Raw genomic sequence first — 17,354 nt, 5'->3', positions numbered from 1 at the left:
CTCCAACTTACACTCTGTTTGGATGGTGGTTTGCCATGTTTTCATAATGTACGGTACAGTATGGTATGGTACTGTATAGTATAGTACAATACAATGTTTGGATAGATTGTATTGTTCACTGCTGTTTAATAACAGTTTTTACGTTTGGTTTGATGATATGGTACAGTATCGTAACGGGTAATTTTACTAAAATACCTTTTATTATTATAAATTTTAAATTATAACAATCAATGCAGAATTTCTACCTAATTGATGAGAAATCCGTATAAAATGCAAATACAGAAGTCAAAAAATGTAAATTTTCAAACTGATTGTTAGAAAATCATATATATAAAATCATTCATCATATAATTCGAGAACTTGGAACTAATTTTTGGCCATGAACTTCATAGACTTAATTGATGACCTGGAGAACTACAATAGTCATAGATAAAAATTGGCTTTCAATCATATGTTGGACTAATTCTGTGTTTTATCTGCTTCCTACATAATTCAATCAACGTATATGCATTGCAAATACAATCACAGTTTATATGATGCTTCAAATTTTTTAAAGGACAAACCTATCATCAGAGAAATTAGTTCACCTGTATTATCTTAAGCATTTTGGTTGGTGCTTCTGGTGGAGGTCAGGAACCAATAACCAAAGAAGCAAATCAAGCAGATGTGTGAATTTTATCTTTTGTTCTACAACTTTTGTTTTAAACAAAGATGTCTGTTTTCAGTTCTATTATTTTTTATTTACAGTGAATCTGACAAATTAGTACAATGTGCAAAGTTAAATTCAGATTTTGTGTGCTGATAAATGAACATGTTATAAAATGAAAATAGAATAAAACAGCTACTTCTTGTCAGACTTAAGTTTTACTATTCCTTACTTCTCTATAACATTATATCAAATTTTCAATTGTTTTTAGCTATGTCTCCTGCAAAGTGGGAAAACTAGTAAGCTAGTTTTTAGTTTATCAGTTTCATACTTTTGTGCTGAGAATGCATTTTAACTTTCTCCAGCCTTGGTGTGGATTGTGGAAAACTCAACAATCACATCAAAATCTGCTGATTACATTACAGAAAAGGGTACAAACTAGAGATCCAAGTTGTTGGTGTCATTTATGAGGGCATTCACTGTGGCATACCAATTTACAGTCTTCTCTGCTCTCTCTTTTGATCTCAATACAAAAAAAATTCATCAACTTTAAAACTAACAACACTGGTAAGAAAAGGTGAATGGAAAGAACTTATTATGGGTAATGAGACCCGATGCTCATTTCCTTAGCAAGGCACTACATTCAGCCACAATCTTTGAGGCCCTGGTAATTGCATCGGTCGTGCAAAAATTCTCCACGACAAGTGTGAATGGTTACTTTTTCGCTGACCTCAGGTCTCAAAGAGGTTGAGAATATGGCTGGTTGTCTCTCATCCAGTTCTAGGGTATCAATACCAATTGAACCTTCTATTTCAATAATATTTTCTACGTCATTCTTGAATTGTGTATAAAAAGAATAATTAAAGGAGTCTAGTTATGATTGTTCAATAAGCCCCTGCAGCCATGTCAAGAAATTGAACATATATTTTATGTAGGACTTAATTTATATATATTGATATCAATTATATCACTTTCAAACTATCACGGAATTTAACGCCTAATGGTACCTTCCTCAGAACATGCACATAGAGAAAGTTTAGTGCATCAAACTGCTCCTTTTTGTTAGCGTTGAATAGTCAGACAGAGCCCAAGATATACAACAAATTAGGAATAAAATCGCAGATGAGATAGTTCCCTTTATTTTGGTGTTTTATAAATTTCAGGTGACTACTTTTCATGCATTGCCTTTGTAGCTTTCTACCAAAATATGGATTCCTATAGTTCTTTCTATATGAGTATTTAGAGGTAATTGGTTAAACTATGTGGTATTGTATAGTAATGACCCAGCAGCAGGGGTATGGTGATAATAAGAACGGGTCCAAACACCAATCCGAACTCAACAACATCTTTGATAGAGAGGTAAATATGATAAATTTTATCAAAAAATAAAATACTTAACTCAGTTATAGAAGAACCCAAAAGGGGAATACAAAATATGTAACATAATATTGAGGCATCAAGAATTCAGCCAATGTTCTGTTGAAAGAGCACAAGAAGAAAATAATAAGCAGTTAAGTTTAAAAAACATACCTGGAGGACGAGCGTAAGAAGAGAAGGCGTAGGAAGAAAAAAAACTCAGTGAAGAGTAACGCATCAAAGAGCAGAGAGAAATAGAGAGCAGAAAAGGTAAAAATAAGTAATGTAGGGTAAGAGTAAAATAGTATTAAATAAAATTATATAAGGGCATAGTTGAAAAGAAAAAAAAAGAAAGAAAAATTATGGGATACCACCAAATTGGTGGTTCAGTAAATTGGGGGATTTCATGGTTATCAAACCATGAAAAAATACCATACTATACCATGCCTTTTGACAAACAATCAAAACAAACATGGTTCCCATGATAACCATACCATACCATACTATGGGAAACCACCATCCAGACAGAGGCTTAAGAACACCACAAAGTGGGAACAAGAAATAAATGATCAACAAATTAAGAAAAGATAACCAAAAAAAAAAAAATCTGCAAGTGAATGATTAAATCTTACAATTCCAAAGTAAGTCATTAGTTGTATTGTTGATTACTTTTTATTTTTAAAAAAGAACAATAAAGATTTGCAAAGAAAATACACAAAGTTAAGTATGTCGAAGGTATTTTTGTAAACAAACGAAATTATTTTTAAAATATAACAATACATATTGTCTTCAATACATCAAATCAAACACTGCATAAAAAATAACCTCAGCATTACTAATTTCAGTATTACTAATTTCAGCACTACTAATCTCAATATTACTAATACACCCTATTCAATATTATCTTATACACTCTACCAAACAACCCCTAAGGGTGTGTTTGATATGATGAAAAATATTTTTCATGGAAAATGTTTTCCTGAAAAATAAGTTGGTTTTCTACTTATTTTCTCATGTTTGGTTAGTGAGTGGAAAATATTTTTCGAAAAATATTTTATGGTGTTAGGTTGGCGAGTAGAAAATATTTTTTAGAAAAATATTTTCTAGTGTTTGATTGGTGAGTGAAAATATATTTTTTAGAAAATACTACTAACTGTTAACTAGTATATCAGTGTCTCTAGCAACTAAACAATTTGTAAGAACTAATTTAAGCATAGCAAATAATATTAATATCGAATACTAAAATATTACAATCACTAAATTTAAAAAACTATTAATTAGCAAATATAGGAGACACTTTTTAATATTTTGTCAGGACAATCTCAAGATACTACAAGCAATAGAAATATAACGGAACGACAAGCTTATTAAACCTTGTGAAACAAGTTACATCTATGATAAAATGAAATATGCAATTAGCAAAAGTAACATAGGTAAGTCTTCCTCTATACATATGAAAGTAACAATACATTCAACGAACATTGAAAAAGAAAAAAATTCGGGCTTCACTATTTTTTATTTCAAGCAGTGAAAAATTAAAACAAAGCACGGTGAAAAATATTTTCGAAAAATGTAAATTTTTGAGAAATATGAAATTTTTGAGTCATGTGAATATGAGTGTTGTTGGGGGTAGGGAAGAGGTGCGGGGGTGGGGGCATAAGTCACATTTGTCATTTTCCAGAAAATGACTTCCCTTGGTTCATGAGGGAAGTCATTTTTCCTCAAATAGAGAAAAATGTGTTATCTTGAAAAATATTTTCTCAATATTTTACTACAACCAAACAAGGAAAAATAGGAAAATATTTTCCATCATACCAAACACACCCTAAGTGTCTAGATAAAATTTTTTTTAATAAGTTCAATTGGCTGGGTATGCATTGTGTATTTTCTGTTACTACCTCATATACAATATCCCCCAATCGTTCCACTTAATATAGGTGACTTTATTTCTTTCTTAATTCGAGTTAACTTAAATTTGCATTCAATTTTTAATGACAAGCTTTTATAGTCTCACAAATGTTAAGATATGTTTGTGATCATAAATTTCACAAATCTTATAACCACACAAAACTTTTCATATTTTTAAAATTACAAGTTTTAAAATTTTCATAAATTTCTATTTTAATGTTTGTATCTAATCAAATAAATTTACATAAATTTAAACACAGAGAAGTAACAATTTAACATGAAAGTTTAAAAGATCATTTCCTCTAATGATTTTTTAATGGTAAATTAATTATTTCATTTTTCACATTTGGCAAAAGAGAGAGAGTGTGCATGGATACCTGAAAGTAATGGCAAGGATAAAACTAAAAGCTGGAATAAGGTTAAGAATGGCTGTGGAAAGTGTGGGAGAGCTATAACTTATACCAACATAATCACATATCTGTCCAAAGCACCTAAACACACCAAACAAGAAAATTACTCCCTTCGTTTGGATTTGTTTGGACTACTTTTTTTTATTTTTTATTTTTTATTTTTTTTGTACAAAGATATTCTTTTTTAGTAAATTTTTAGTTCCAACCTTTTACATATTTTGGCACATGACATATCTTTTATTTAAAATTACAATATTTAAAAGACTTCTTTAATTTATTCGTGTCAAGAAGACAAACAAATTAAAATAAAGGAAATAGTAATTTTACTCTCGAGGCAATGCAAAATTTGAAGTTAAAGACCCCCTTCGCTCCTAACTATTTTGTCACATTTTAACTTGTACGCCCCTTAATTTACCCCTTAAGAAATTATGTATGTTTACTGTCATACCCTTATTTAGTTTTTTTAGTTATCTCTCTTTAATCTCTTTAGTTAATGAAAAGTGTGATCTCTTTTCAATAAATAAAAATGTGCTAAGGGTAAATGATAAAAATGTACTCAATTATGTCTTTATTTTTTAAAAAGGTAAGGACATAAAGACATCATTAAAGTTGTTCTGAATTTTCAAAAAAATACCTAAAGTTTGCGGAGGTCTTTTTTGGCAACTAAAATACTTTATTAATTACCAAGTGAGATATTTACAAAATCAAGAGGGAGAAACCTATTATCCTCTTCTCAAACGAAACCAGTTAGCTACTTAATCTTTCTGAACTTTAATCCTAAGTGTCTACTAATACTCTTCTATATAATCAGCTAGTCTCTTATTTCCTCCAACCACATAAGCTAAGTTTTATCTGATGGAGGAGCATCTCTACTGGTTTTTGCATTTTTTGAAATATTCGTTGATTTCGTTCTTGCCAAATAGAATAGATGACTGCAACAAAACTAGCCTTCATGATAACCCCTCTAGGGTGCTTGCCTCATGAGTGTTGATCCACCCATTTCCACTCTTCCTGCCACTGTAGTATTCCTTTTTGCCATTTTTTTCATGCCAAAATTGCAATTCATAGAGTTGCAAAAAAGGGCAATCAAAGAACAAATAATCTGCAGTTTCTGGTTCCTCTTTACATAGCAGACATGTTTCAGCCACTGGTATGCCCCATTTTCTCAACAAGTCTTTTGTTCGTAGCCTCCTTCGCATCTATAACCACAAGATAAATGTCTGCTTCGACTTTGCACAGTTATGGCATACTAAATTCTTCCAATCTACATCAAGAACCTCACATCTCAGTTATAAATACACTTTAGCTATACTAATTTTGCCTCGCTGAAAAAATGCTCTAGGATGCCCTAATGTTTGCTAGAATCTTCTCATGTGCAGATTTTTTGCATCATCCAGGAAGCTTGAAGTGGTATAACCATGTTTTCAAGGTTCTGATATTTGATGTAGTATGAATGGATCCAAGTTATCCATAACCTATATTTCTTTATGCTCAACGCCCACAACAGTTTGCATAAAGCTGCAGTGTTTTAGAGTTGTAAGTTTAGCAAATTCATACCACCTGCACCTTTAGGTAAACATACCTGATCCTAGGCTACTAGTTCTCTTTTTGTAATTGTAGCTTCTCCACTCCAAAGGTAACTTCTATAAACTGCTTTTATCAGTTTCATAATCTTATTTGGCAATAAGAATAATTGACTCCAATAGGACTGCCTTTATGATCTGGACCCTTCTTGCATATGTTAGAACTTTAGCCGTCCAGGTAGTGATCTTAGCTGTAACTTTTTAAACTAGTGGTTTACATTGTAGGACAGTCAACTTTTTAGTAGATAGTGAAATCCCCAAATATTTAAAAGGTAGTTCTCCTAACTCATACCCTAAAATGTCCAAGATTCTCTATTTAGTGGTGGTGTTTACACCTCCAAAGTACACCCAACTTTTGCTTAAGTTTGATTTTAGCCCCAAAGCTACTAAGAACATCTCAAACCTTTCTTTTAGCAATTGTACAGATGTATCATCACCCCTAGAGAACATTAGGAGATCGTCTGCAGAACAAAGATGAAGTATTCCCAATTTCTGGCATCTTGGGTAATAGTTGAAATTAGGTTCTCCTTGAAGATTTTGTAGGCATCTATTCAGGTACTCCATCACTATTTCAAAAATATTAGGAGAAAGTGGATCTCCCTGTCTTAGACCTCTCTTAGCTTGAACAGTTTTGGACAAAGCACCATTGATAATTAATGTATAGCTTATAGCTTTTATGCATATCATGATCCATTTCACCATCTTACTAGGAAAACCAATCTTCTTAAGCTTCTTTTCAATAAAATGCCATTCATAGAATCATATGTTTTTTGCAAATCCACCTTGATCATACATCGGGGAGAAAGATTTTTCCTAGTGTATCCTTTAACAAGCTCGTGGCTTAGGATAATATTGTCAGATATGATCCTGCCCGAAATAAAAATTGATTAACTCTGGCCTACTACCCCATCCAACACTCCTTGTATTCTAGTGGTGAGAATTTTTTAGATTACCTAGTAGACAGTAGAGAAGCATGCTATCGGTTTAAAGTCTCTCACTGTTTCAGGATGAGAGATTTTAGGTATTAAAGTGACTGCAGTACTGTTTATTGCTTTGAGTAATCTATTGCATTGAAAGAACTCTTGAACTGCCTTAAAAAGATCCTCTTTGATAACCGTTCATGCCTTCTTGTAAAAATATGCATTGAAACTATCTATTCCCAGTGCTTTATTATCATTAATGGAAAAAAAGGGCTCTTTTCACCTCTTCCCTAGTGACAGATGCACACATGTCCCTTTGATGTTGTATACTGATTTTAGGCCCTCTTCTCATTAGTTGTAGATCAATACTTGGAATTCTTGTAGCCGCAGAACCCATCAAGCCTCTGTAGTATTTAACTGCCCCCTTTTCTATATTAGTACCCCTTTGTAGACTATTACCATTGACATCCTTTAACATAGTTATGGCATTAGAACCAGCCCTTACTTTAAGTTGAAAAAGTACTTATTATTACCATCCTCGGCCTTTATCCAGTGAACCTTTGATTTTTTCCACAGGATGTTCTCTTGAATAGTGAGCCATTTGGTCATATCTACCTGAGCCTATTTTTCGGCTACCTGTAGATCATTACTAGGTTGTGCTGTAAAGAGCTGTTAATTAGCAAACAGTTCTTCTCTAGATTTGGTTATCCTACATTCAACACTACCCACTTCATTATGCTTCAGACTCTTTAAAGGCTCTTTGCACTCTTGTTGTTTCTCCCAGAACTGGTACATATAAGTGCCCTGAATATGTTTGCTCTAACTTTCTTTTATAATAGGTAAGAATTGACTATCATCAGCCAGCACATTAAGAAATTGAAACAGCTTCCTTCTCAAGATATTAACACAAGGAATATTAAGATGTATTGGTGAGTGGTCAGAAAAAAATTCTCCTTAAATTGTGCAGTAACAGTACCATACTTTAGCATCCACTTGTCTTTGCATATAGCTCTATTAATTCTGCTCCATACGTGCCTGTTTGTCCATGTAAATATTCTACCAGTAGCCTTCCTTTCAGTCAGAGTATAAGTGTCAATAAACTGTTGAAAATTCTTAATTTCATTATCTGTAACCGCTTGACCACCAATAAAATCCCAACAAAAGTGTGTTAAAATCGCCATAAACACACCATGGATTATTTGTAGTGGTGCCTATATTAGATAGCCCTGTCCATAACCCATGTCTTTCAATGTTTCTATTACTTCCATAAACTACTGTAACCTCAATAGAAAAATCTGAGTTATTGCCAGTGAGTTGACAGTGAATATATTGTCTATGTATTTCTAGAATGGTAACTGCTATTTCACTTGGTTTCCATAGTACCCATATACGACCATTAGGTGATTCTATGTAATTATTTGCATAGCTCCACCCCGTAGCCACTCTATTAAGGCAGGATAGAAACTTTTGCTCCTTGACTTTAGTCTCTAGTAGCCCGGCAAAACATACCTTATGCTTCTTTATATAATTACTTATCTCCCTTTGTTTAGGAGGTTTGTTAAGCCCCTTAACATTTCACACTAGCTAATTCATAATGAGTTGTTAGGATAATCCCTCTCCGAGGACTTACAAATCCCAAGTGTACCACCTTCTCCCTGGATAAGATTATAAATTAATTTGGAGTTAAAATTTCACTGATTTATTGACGTAGAGCAAGATTTTGTTGCATCAATTCTGAATATGATATTTTCCCCATACCTCCAAGGGGTGATGATGAGGAATTGTCTTGACCTTCTTTGTCTTTGGGAAAGTTGTGTTCTTCTGATGCTACATCAGTCTGTCGAACTTCTTTTAATTCAGTAGCCTTTGTTGCAACTTCTGGATAGCCATTCCTATTTCTCCATTGCTGAACCATCTTTCTTCCCCTTGTCACCTCCTTTAACTGGTCAACTTTCCATATTTGTTCAGTTCTAGGGGGATTAGCCACTCCTCTACCAGTGGTCTCTCTACACACATGACCATACTTCAAGCATTTTTTACAAAATAATGGCTTCCAATCATATTCAACTTTCTGTGAAAAGTGCTCTCCTGGGGGTTCTATAATGTCCACTTCTAATAGGAGATCTTATGTAACATCCATATCGATAAGCACCCGAGCAAAGGAAATCCTTGTTTGGTTCTTAGTATATTTATCCGCAGACACAGGTTCTCCCAATATGCTTGCTCTTCTGCTCAAAGTTCTTGGCCCCCAATAATTCAAGGGTAGGTTAGGAAACCTAACCCAAAGTGGAATTGTTTTGGGTATTCCTCCTGAAAATTGAATTTTGAAGTCCACATCTTCAAGATTACAGGCACTCTATTCATTATGTATGGACTTGAAAATAAAATATCATCCCCTATCTTGACTTGTTTTGAACTTCACCACAAAATACCCCTTGACGTGATAATACAATGTAGGGCTAGCAACATTATTCCAAGTTCAGGCAATATAATTTTGCATGTAACTGTAGCTTGGAGTTTCCCCCATCGAATACAATATAAGCGCATTTCGCCATTCCTTAGTTTGATTTTCAATTTCATCCTTCTCTAGTTGTACTGCTAACTTTTTATTCACAACCACAGGAGGAAAAAAAGATAAGGGTATACCATTAATTGAGTTGCGATTCTGCGAGAAAAGACCTGACCACTTATCCACCGTTGTTTCCACCGTTTGCTTCTCCCTGGCCAGCTTTGGGTCTGGGACTTCCTCATGGTTCAAACTCTGTGGGAACTCTCCTTTTTTGACTACTACTACAGTTGTTGTATAATCCCCAATTGGTGAGTTTTGCTCCATGTTTACAGGGCTAGGATATAGTTGGGACGGTGAGACGGTGGAATTGTGAGTTAGTGTTCCTTTCCCCTTTGTTAATTCAGTTGAACCGCCTGAAATTTCTTCACGAGACCCTCTTTCCTTCCGTGAGAGCTAACCCAGGAGTCTTAATTTGCTTTCCCGACACTTCTTGATCCTTCGGAGGTCGACCTCGACCTTATTTTTGCCATCGATTCCAGCTAACAGTGCACGTTAGCAGGATGCGCTAAACGTACACCGAGAGCTCGTGTCTAAATGAAGTTAGTTCTCTTTTATTGACTCGTCTGGAGGTCTTATTACCCCCTCAAATAACTTTAAAGTATTATTCGTACCTCCTTTTCAGTCAACACCAATTATATTAAAAATGTGTAATTGATGTAACAATCACAATTTGACACGTGTCAAATTAATTTAATTTTTTTTTAAGAAACTATGGCCATGTTTTTTTAGATAATTCCTTTTCTTCTTTTTTTTTTAAAAATTTTTTTCTTCCTTTCTTCTTCACATATTCTGTAGAAGTTTCTCCACCATAGTCGTCCAACTCTCACGATCGTTGCTATCACCAATTTCACTGTAAGGGGATCAAGTAGTTGTCAAATTACCATTACTAGTTTATGAATATCAAATTCATCTAAATTCAAATTTAAATACTCAAATTACCACCATTGAAAAAGGAAAGGAAATAAAGGATATTTGACATTATAAATATCGATATTCTTCTCAATATCAAGATGATTCTTCTTTGTCTTTATAAATATTTGGTATTTGATATTTGCATTTGATTACTAATATCGCCATTACTAATTTATGTGATCTTCTCGTCATTACAAATAATTCAAGATTGTATTTGACATTATAAAAATATCTCCCTTAAAACCTAATTACAAAATATAATTTGATTTCAAAAGCTTTAAGCAAATTAAAATGAAATTAAAGTTTTTAAAGCTGATTTCGTTAAGAGATTAGAACATAATTGAAAACATCTTACATTAAAGCTGATTTTGTTGAGAAGAATTTGCGAAAAGAGTTTAAAAAAATTTCAAAGCTCCAATGACTATAACAATGGAGATTTGGGGAATATTGGGTGATTTAAAGAGAAGAGAAGAAGGAATTTTAAATAATTGACAGATTTAATCACATGTGGCTTTTTTTAATTGGTGGTTGCAGTCAAGTTGATATATTTTACGCGCGTCAAATGTGTGACAACACGCATAGACTTAAAATCATTCAAAATGACCTATTCACAATAATCTATATCAGCACATTGGTGAGGTAATAGATCGACCGTAAAATTTAAGTGTCTTTTAATAAATTTCAAATAACGTTCATGATCAGTTAATAAGTTTTTTCTTTTTAAAATAATATATATTATTAAATATCTATTTTTAGTAAAAATGATAAGTATTTGAAACAAAGAAATTAATAGCACTTTACGATGAGACAATAAAAAAAAATTAATAGTAGTACCAATTACCCAATTAAAGCAAGTAGAAGGATTCTCCAAATCACCGAGAAGGTCAATGGTTGGCGCCCTGATCTACAAATAAAAGGGTTAAAGAAGAAAATTAGTTCAGTTCAAAATTAAAATGAATATTCGATCTAATTCAATTAGAAAAAGTATTTAGTAGCTCATTGAAAAAAAAAAAATTGTTCAAAGTCAAAAGGAGATAAAGCTCATTCCTACTCCACTAATTTAATGTGCTGCACGAGAAAATGCCATAAATGGTGGGCTGGTGAAAATTGAACCGTAATCATTAACTCAACTGTAAAATTAGTTTATTGGTTAATTGATAAAGGATTATCGGATTAATGATTGGAGAACGGATTAAAATTTTATAATTAATGGCTTATTGGTGTGGAGATGGATTACTCAATTTCCTTATCGGGTATACCGTTAACCCATTAAGATTTATTATAATTATATTTTTACCCTTAAATATATAAGTATCTTTTGTCAATCCAACATATAAAATTTCATTTATTATTCTATTCCCTTCTTAGTTTAAAAAATAACATGTCACTTCTTGTGACATCTAATCATAAATTGCTGTCAGATTTCCTAAAATATAAAGAAAATTTGAAATTAATTCTTAAACCAAAATATAAATTACTCTTGACAACACAAAGTACCGCAATAAAAATGAAACAACTCAAATTTGTCCTTCACAAAGTTTGATATAATACCTAAAAATTCAAATAATATTAAAGTTTTAATTTTTTCTGTCAATCTAATAATTAAAAATGTTTCTACATACATTTTAGGTCCAGAAGAAAAAACTTATTTGATTCGATGTTTTAACCTATTAAATAACTACACGAACAAAACTCAAGAAGTCTAAAAGACTGATAAATAGATCAATCATAGTATATAAACAACTTAGTTGGCGAAGAAACGGAAGAACTACCTAATTGCTCGATATTTCATTCTCTCTTAAATTTATCCGTTACACCATCCGAAAACCGTCCGTGAATTGCTAATTCGATACCGAACGAACCGTTATCTTATTGGGTGGCTAGCGGATTAGTATATTTAAAAATCGATAACCAATAAGCCGAACCACTAAGCATAATTATCCAACCGATTCAACCGATAAACAGCCCTAACCGAGAGTGGGTCTAAAATAGTTTCATATACTTATTAGATTTAGTCTTTTTAACTATTTCAAAACTTAACAAGTTTGATTTTTAATTATTTTTATATATAAACAACATAGAATTTATATTAATAATTGTAACTCATTTCCTCAATTATTTCTCTCTTTTTGTTGTCTTTTCCACAAATTCCTCTTGTCAAAAAAATCACTAACCTCAACAATCCATAATAATATTTTTCAGGAAAGAAGACAAGCTCTAATAAAAGGAAGTATATTATTGATGCTAATGGCTTGAATGTGCTACGTTTCGGGAAAGACAACAATAGCAACAAAGTTCGATGCAAGTACAAACTTTTATTACCATTGAAGATAATTTGAATAAAGTAATATGCAAAATGAAAATTTTGGATATGGTCCGCACATTTTAAAGAAAGTGATCAGAGAAAGTTAATAACGGAAATGAAAAAATCATAGGAAAAAGTAGCAGGAAGAGAGAATCTCATAGAGATAGGATTCCGTTAGTATAATTTCTATGTTGTTTATATTAAAATAGGTAAATATCAAATTTGATAAAAATAATTAAAAATTAAATTTATTAAGTTTTTAAATAGTTAAAGAATCAAAACTATTAAATATATTATTAAGAGACTATTTTAGACCTGCTCATATAGAGAAGGGACTATTTATGACGTTTTCTCGTACTACACTTACCAAATCCACAGCATGTCATGCTGGGATGTAGTAGAGAACATGAGGGGTTCAATATTGAATAAATCAAAATTTGGAATAAATTTAACTCTGACACGTATAATGATAAGAAAATAATTTTTTTGAATGTATTCAATTTTGAAAAATTACTTTCTCAAAAAGTCTAAGATTATATAAAAAGACAATAATATCTGTAACAAACATAACCATGATAGAGGATATATTTGAAAATCTGACAAATTATATTTGGAATGTTGATTAAAGAAAGGTTATATGCAAATTGGGATGATGTCTATATATAGAAATGATATATCATAGTATTAGATTTTATGTTATGAGGCTGTCTCATTATTTTTCTAATTGCTTGGATTAAGTCTGAAACCTCCCTCCCTTCTTCCTTTTCTATTTGTTCTTCCCTTCAAAAGATTTGGTTACTAGTTTGAAATAATTGTAATAGTATGAAGATGCATGAACAACGATTAATGTATACAATTGCAGTCCTCCCTATTAGTATTCATCACTATGTCTTTCCACCAATAGGGGCGGAGCTACTATTCGACCTACAGATTCAATGGAGAACCTAGTAGCTATGGTTCAAATTATATGAGATCCTTTTGATCATAAACTTTTTAAGTAGTTTTTGAGAAAACAGCTTGATAAATAGTGTTTGATCATACAATTTGTTATTATTTGACAAATATATTTGGTACATTATTCAAATTTTTAAATAGTAGAAAAAACTAACATCTTGGCCAAATTCCATTTTTGAAAAGTTTTTAAAAGTGAAATAAATTTCCCAAATTATGGTCAACACATAGGTGAAATTTCACTCAAATCTTCACCCAAATATATCTTGTCAAAAATATTTGAAAATCTATGACCAAAAGCTAGCATATATTTGTGTTAAAAAATCACTTAATAGGTACTATAAGTGATTTAATCAAGAAACCAATAAGCTATCTAATCAAAATCCAAAATCCTGGCTCTACCTTAAGAATCATTTAACAAAGACACCTTTACTCCAATCAATAGATCAAGAATTCAAGTGATTACATGAAATAAATGAGTAAACACAATAATTGATATGATTAATGAGATGAAAGGGAAGAACCTGGTTATAAAGATGAAGATGGAAGAAAGGAAGAAGGATGAGAGACGAGTAGCAACAAAATTTGAGTAAACAACAATGATGAAACTGCTAAGTCCTTTAGACATGGCTATTTTGCTAAGAATCATGGTTGTAACTGTGGCTATAACTGCAATAACCATTCCTACACTAGGCATTAACATGTTCTTCCATGGTGATCCCATCACTCTTCCTCCCATTTTTGTTAGTTAGCTGAATTTTGATATTTGCAAATATAATTTGTTTCTGAAAAAATTGTTTGAAAAGTAATGTTAAGTGAAATACTAATGGTTTTCCACAAAAAGGAAAAAAATCAATTTTTTCAAGTGAATTTATTTAAAGAACTACAATTTTTTTTTCAATTTCTACTTTAGTTAAATATTTTTTTTATTTTTCATTTTCAATTAAATACTTGTTATGTTTGTGGGTTTGACTGTGGAGGTCCAGGGGCAGCAGCCCCTACAATGGTGAATGGACAAAGCAAGGGGCCCCAAGCTGCGGCGAAGTCAGTGAATGGACGCGAAATTTATTAAAGTAATCCATAGGTTATTTGAAAAGAATTGCTTGAAGCACCTTCTTCAATAGTTAAATAGTAGAATGACTTACTTATGTACTAGTATAATCATATATATATATATATATATATATAACAACATGTTTACTAGTATTTACTAAAAATCTCAACTATTTTTCAAATTTTATTAAATCAAAATATTTAGCCTTTGAAAATACATATAAGTTAGATAAGTCCTACAAATACATGTATTAGTTAAACTAATTAGTATGTTTTAAGGGATTAGTTAAATTAATGAGCATGTTTTAAGGAATGTAATAGCTAAACAAATATTAATATAACAATTAACTTAACTAATTATAGTAAAAACTAAGTAATATCTCACGATATATGGTAATTAGTTTGTTAGTACACCATTTTAAACAAGAACCTTTCTATAATCAGTTTTCAGGTTGTAAAAAGTTCATACGTTCCACCCAAAAAATTCATACAACCTTCTTTTTTTTTATTTGTTGATTTTCTTTCATCAATAGCAATGAAAGTTCATACGTTCCATTAAAAAAAAAATTATAGGACCTCTTTTTTTATTTATTTATTGATTTTATTTCATCAATTGCAATGAATATTTTAGTGTTCTTACGTCATTCCGCCATTTGGATTAACAATATTATACCATAATCATCCAAACCCCTTTCGTTGTCGTTGTTCGATATGAAGGGGAACAAGATCATTACAGGTTGCAAAAATAGTGAAGTTAAGGTTGGGCAAATCTACAAGAATAAGTGTACTGTTATTTCAGTTATGGCATGGTATGTCATTGAGCATTCATTGCAATTGATCTGACAAAAAAGATTTGTAACTTATTTATGCAAAAAGAGATCTGACAAAAAAAATTTGTATCTTGTTTAACGTTACAAAAATTTATATCTTGTTTAACATTACAAAAGTAGTTATTTGTTTCTTGTTTATTCAATTATACATGTAACGTAAAATTGATAATTCTTTTTTTTTTTTAGTAGTCTGAGATAAATATTTGGTCAGCTAGATACATTTTTCCTTCATCTTGTATCTCTGGTTCGGGTTGTGTATATATATATATCTCTTGGTGTTTTAGTTTTAGTAATATCAGCATACTAAAAATACAGTAGTGTTAAAGATACATATTGTGCATGATTGTACATATATGTATCTCTCGTTAATTTTTTTTTGTACGATAAAATGCATCTTAATTTTAAATATATTGTCGTTGAAAATACATATAACTAACGTGAGCTACATCCTACAAATTCTTTTAGGTAATTTTTCCTTAATATTATTCTTGTTTAAAAAAAAGGGAAAGAAGAATGTTAAAAAGTACAAACAGACGCTAAATTTCACATAATATTTTTAGTTGTTTTCGACCCATGAACAAATAGATAAGTGACATCAAGAATCTCAATAAAGACACTAACCAAATAACTCTTTTTTGTCTTTATTGGTGATATACTTTATGTAAGGATAATGTAACGTAGGTGTTCGAGTAAATGTCTATTTGTATATAGTTATTTATTATTAGGACTTTACTTGATGAGTGGTGCAATTGTTTTAAATTAGGAGTCCTTGTCAGTAATGACTTTGGAGTCTTTTTCTCCATAACACTCTTATATATATATATATATATATATATATATATATATATATATATGTATCTCTTGTTATTCCACATTTTTAAACAAAAATTCTTTCATATTTTGTTTTCAGTTATAAACGATTCCTACGATTTTTTTATTGGTTTTTATTGATTTTGTTTGAAGTAATTGCAATGAATGTATCAGTGTTGTTACGTCATTCCGGCGTCTGGATTAACGATATAACGTACAAGGGTTAAATAATTTAATTCAAAAAAAAATATTAAAATAAAATAAAATAAAATAATGCTAGATACATATAAATATAACATAGCTCTCATACACTATATGTATCTTTAAGCTTACTAATTGTATCTTTAGTATGGTGATTTCACTAAAACTTAAAAACAAGAGATACATATAAAACTTAAATAGTATGGTGATTTCACTAAAACTTAAAAACAAGAGAAACATATAAAACTTAAACAGATGACAATAGATACAAGATATTGAAAAAGTATCATGTATGCGTAAATATGTATTTAAGCCTGAAATTACCCAGATCTGAAATAACAAGAGATACATAAATTCACAGTAATATAGAATCAGATATACAAAAGATTAAAATGTATCTGTTGTTCTACAAAATATGTATCTTTGGTATAAATATTTTAATCAAAACAAAAAGTAGTTTGAGATACATACAAAACAAACTCATACACAATATATATCTTTAAGTTCACTAACATGTATCTTTAATATGTCTATGTCACTAAAACTTAAAGAACTAGAGATACATACAAAAACAAAAATAGAGAACAACATATACAAGAAATTGCTCTGAAGGTCTGCATAGATCTTGAATTTTTGTTTTGAGATAATGATGCACAACTTTTTTCCTTAGTAACTTGATGATTGGAGAGTATTACCAAGGTGAGTGTAGTTGGATTTTTTCTTTCTCGAAAAGATGAATGACTTTAAATCCGTTGGTCACTGTATCATCTTTTATCGAAGGTTCCAATTGATTTTTTTCTTCGCTCAACAAAATATTATTGGATTAGAATGTTTCCCTGAAGTACCAATAATGAAAAACCAGTCGAAAATAACCTCATCGGAGATAATTTTCTTCGCCGA

General features: G+C 31.1%; 2 protein-coding genes across 2 annotated transcripts in view; both read right to left on the bottom strand.

Annotated features, from left to right (window-relative positions):
* LOC124888835 overlaps positions 1-5,519 on the bottom strand; it is a 79,904-nt gene extending 74,385 nt beyond the window's left edge. The window contains exon 1 of the mRNA XM_047400124.1: positions 5,298-5,519. Within this exon, the coding sequence (XP_047256080.1) occupies positions 5,298-5,519 (222 nt within the window). The remainder of the gene's footprint in view (positions 1-5,297) is intronic.
* A 4,630-nt stretch (positions 5,520-10,149) lies between these two features.
* Positions 10,150-14,450, bottom strand: LOC107846528 (WAT1-related protein At2g37460-like). The gene is made up of 3 exons (XM_016690892.2): positions 14,085-14,450; positions 11,146-11,208; positions 10,150-10,242 (listed from the first exon to the last, which is right to left on the bottom strand). The coding sequence occupies exons 1-3, from the start codon at positions 14,297-14,299 to the stop codon at positions 10,173-10,175; spliced, it is 348 nt and encodes a 115-aa protein (XP_016546378.1). The 5' UTR covers positions 14,300-14,450; the 3' UTR covers positions 10,150-10,172.
* Positions 14,451-17,354: the final 2,904 nt, after the last annotated feature.

The sequence above is a fragment of the Capsicum annuum genome, chromosome 11, assembly GCF_002878395.1.
Source record: "Capsicum annuum cultivar UCD-10X-F1 chromosome 11, UCD10Xv1.1, whole genome shotgun sequence".
NCBI classification, from domain to species: domain Eukaryota; kingdom Viridiplantae; phylum Streptophyta; class Magnoliopsida; order Solanales; family Solanaceae; genus Capsicum; species Capsicum annuum.
This window is presented reverse-complemented; position numbering and strand designations above follow the sequence as displayed.

Coding starts and splice junctions, on each gene's coding strand:
- LOC107846528 (XM_016690892.2), bottom strand. CDS start 14,299: ATGGGAGGAAGAGTGATGGGATCACCATGGAAGAACATGTTAATGCCT. Junction 11,209..14,084: donor ATCTTCATCTTTATAACCAG/GTTCTTCCCTTT, acceptor TTTTATTTGTAG/ATCAGGGCGCCAACCATTGA. Junction 10,243..11,145: donor CTTCTACTTGCTTTAATTGG/GTAATTGGTACT, acceptor ATCCCCTTACAG/TGAAATTGGTGATAGCAACG.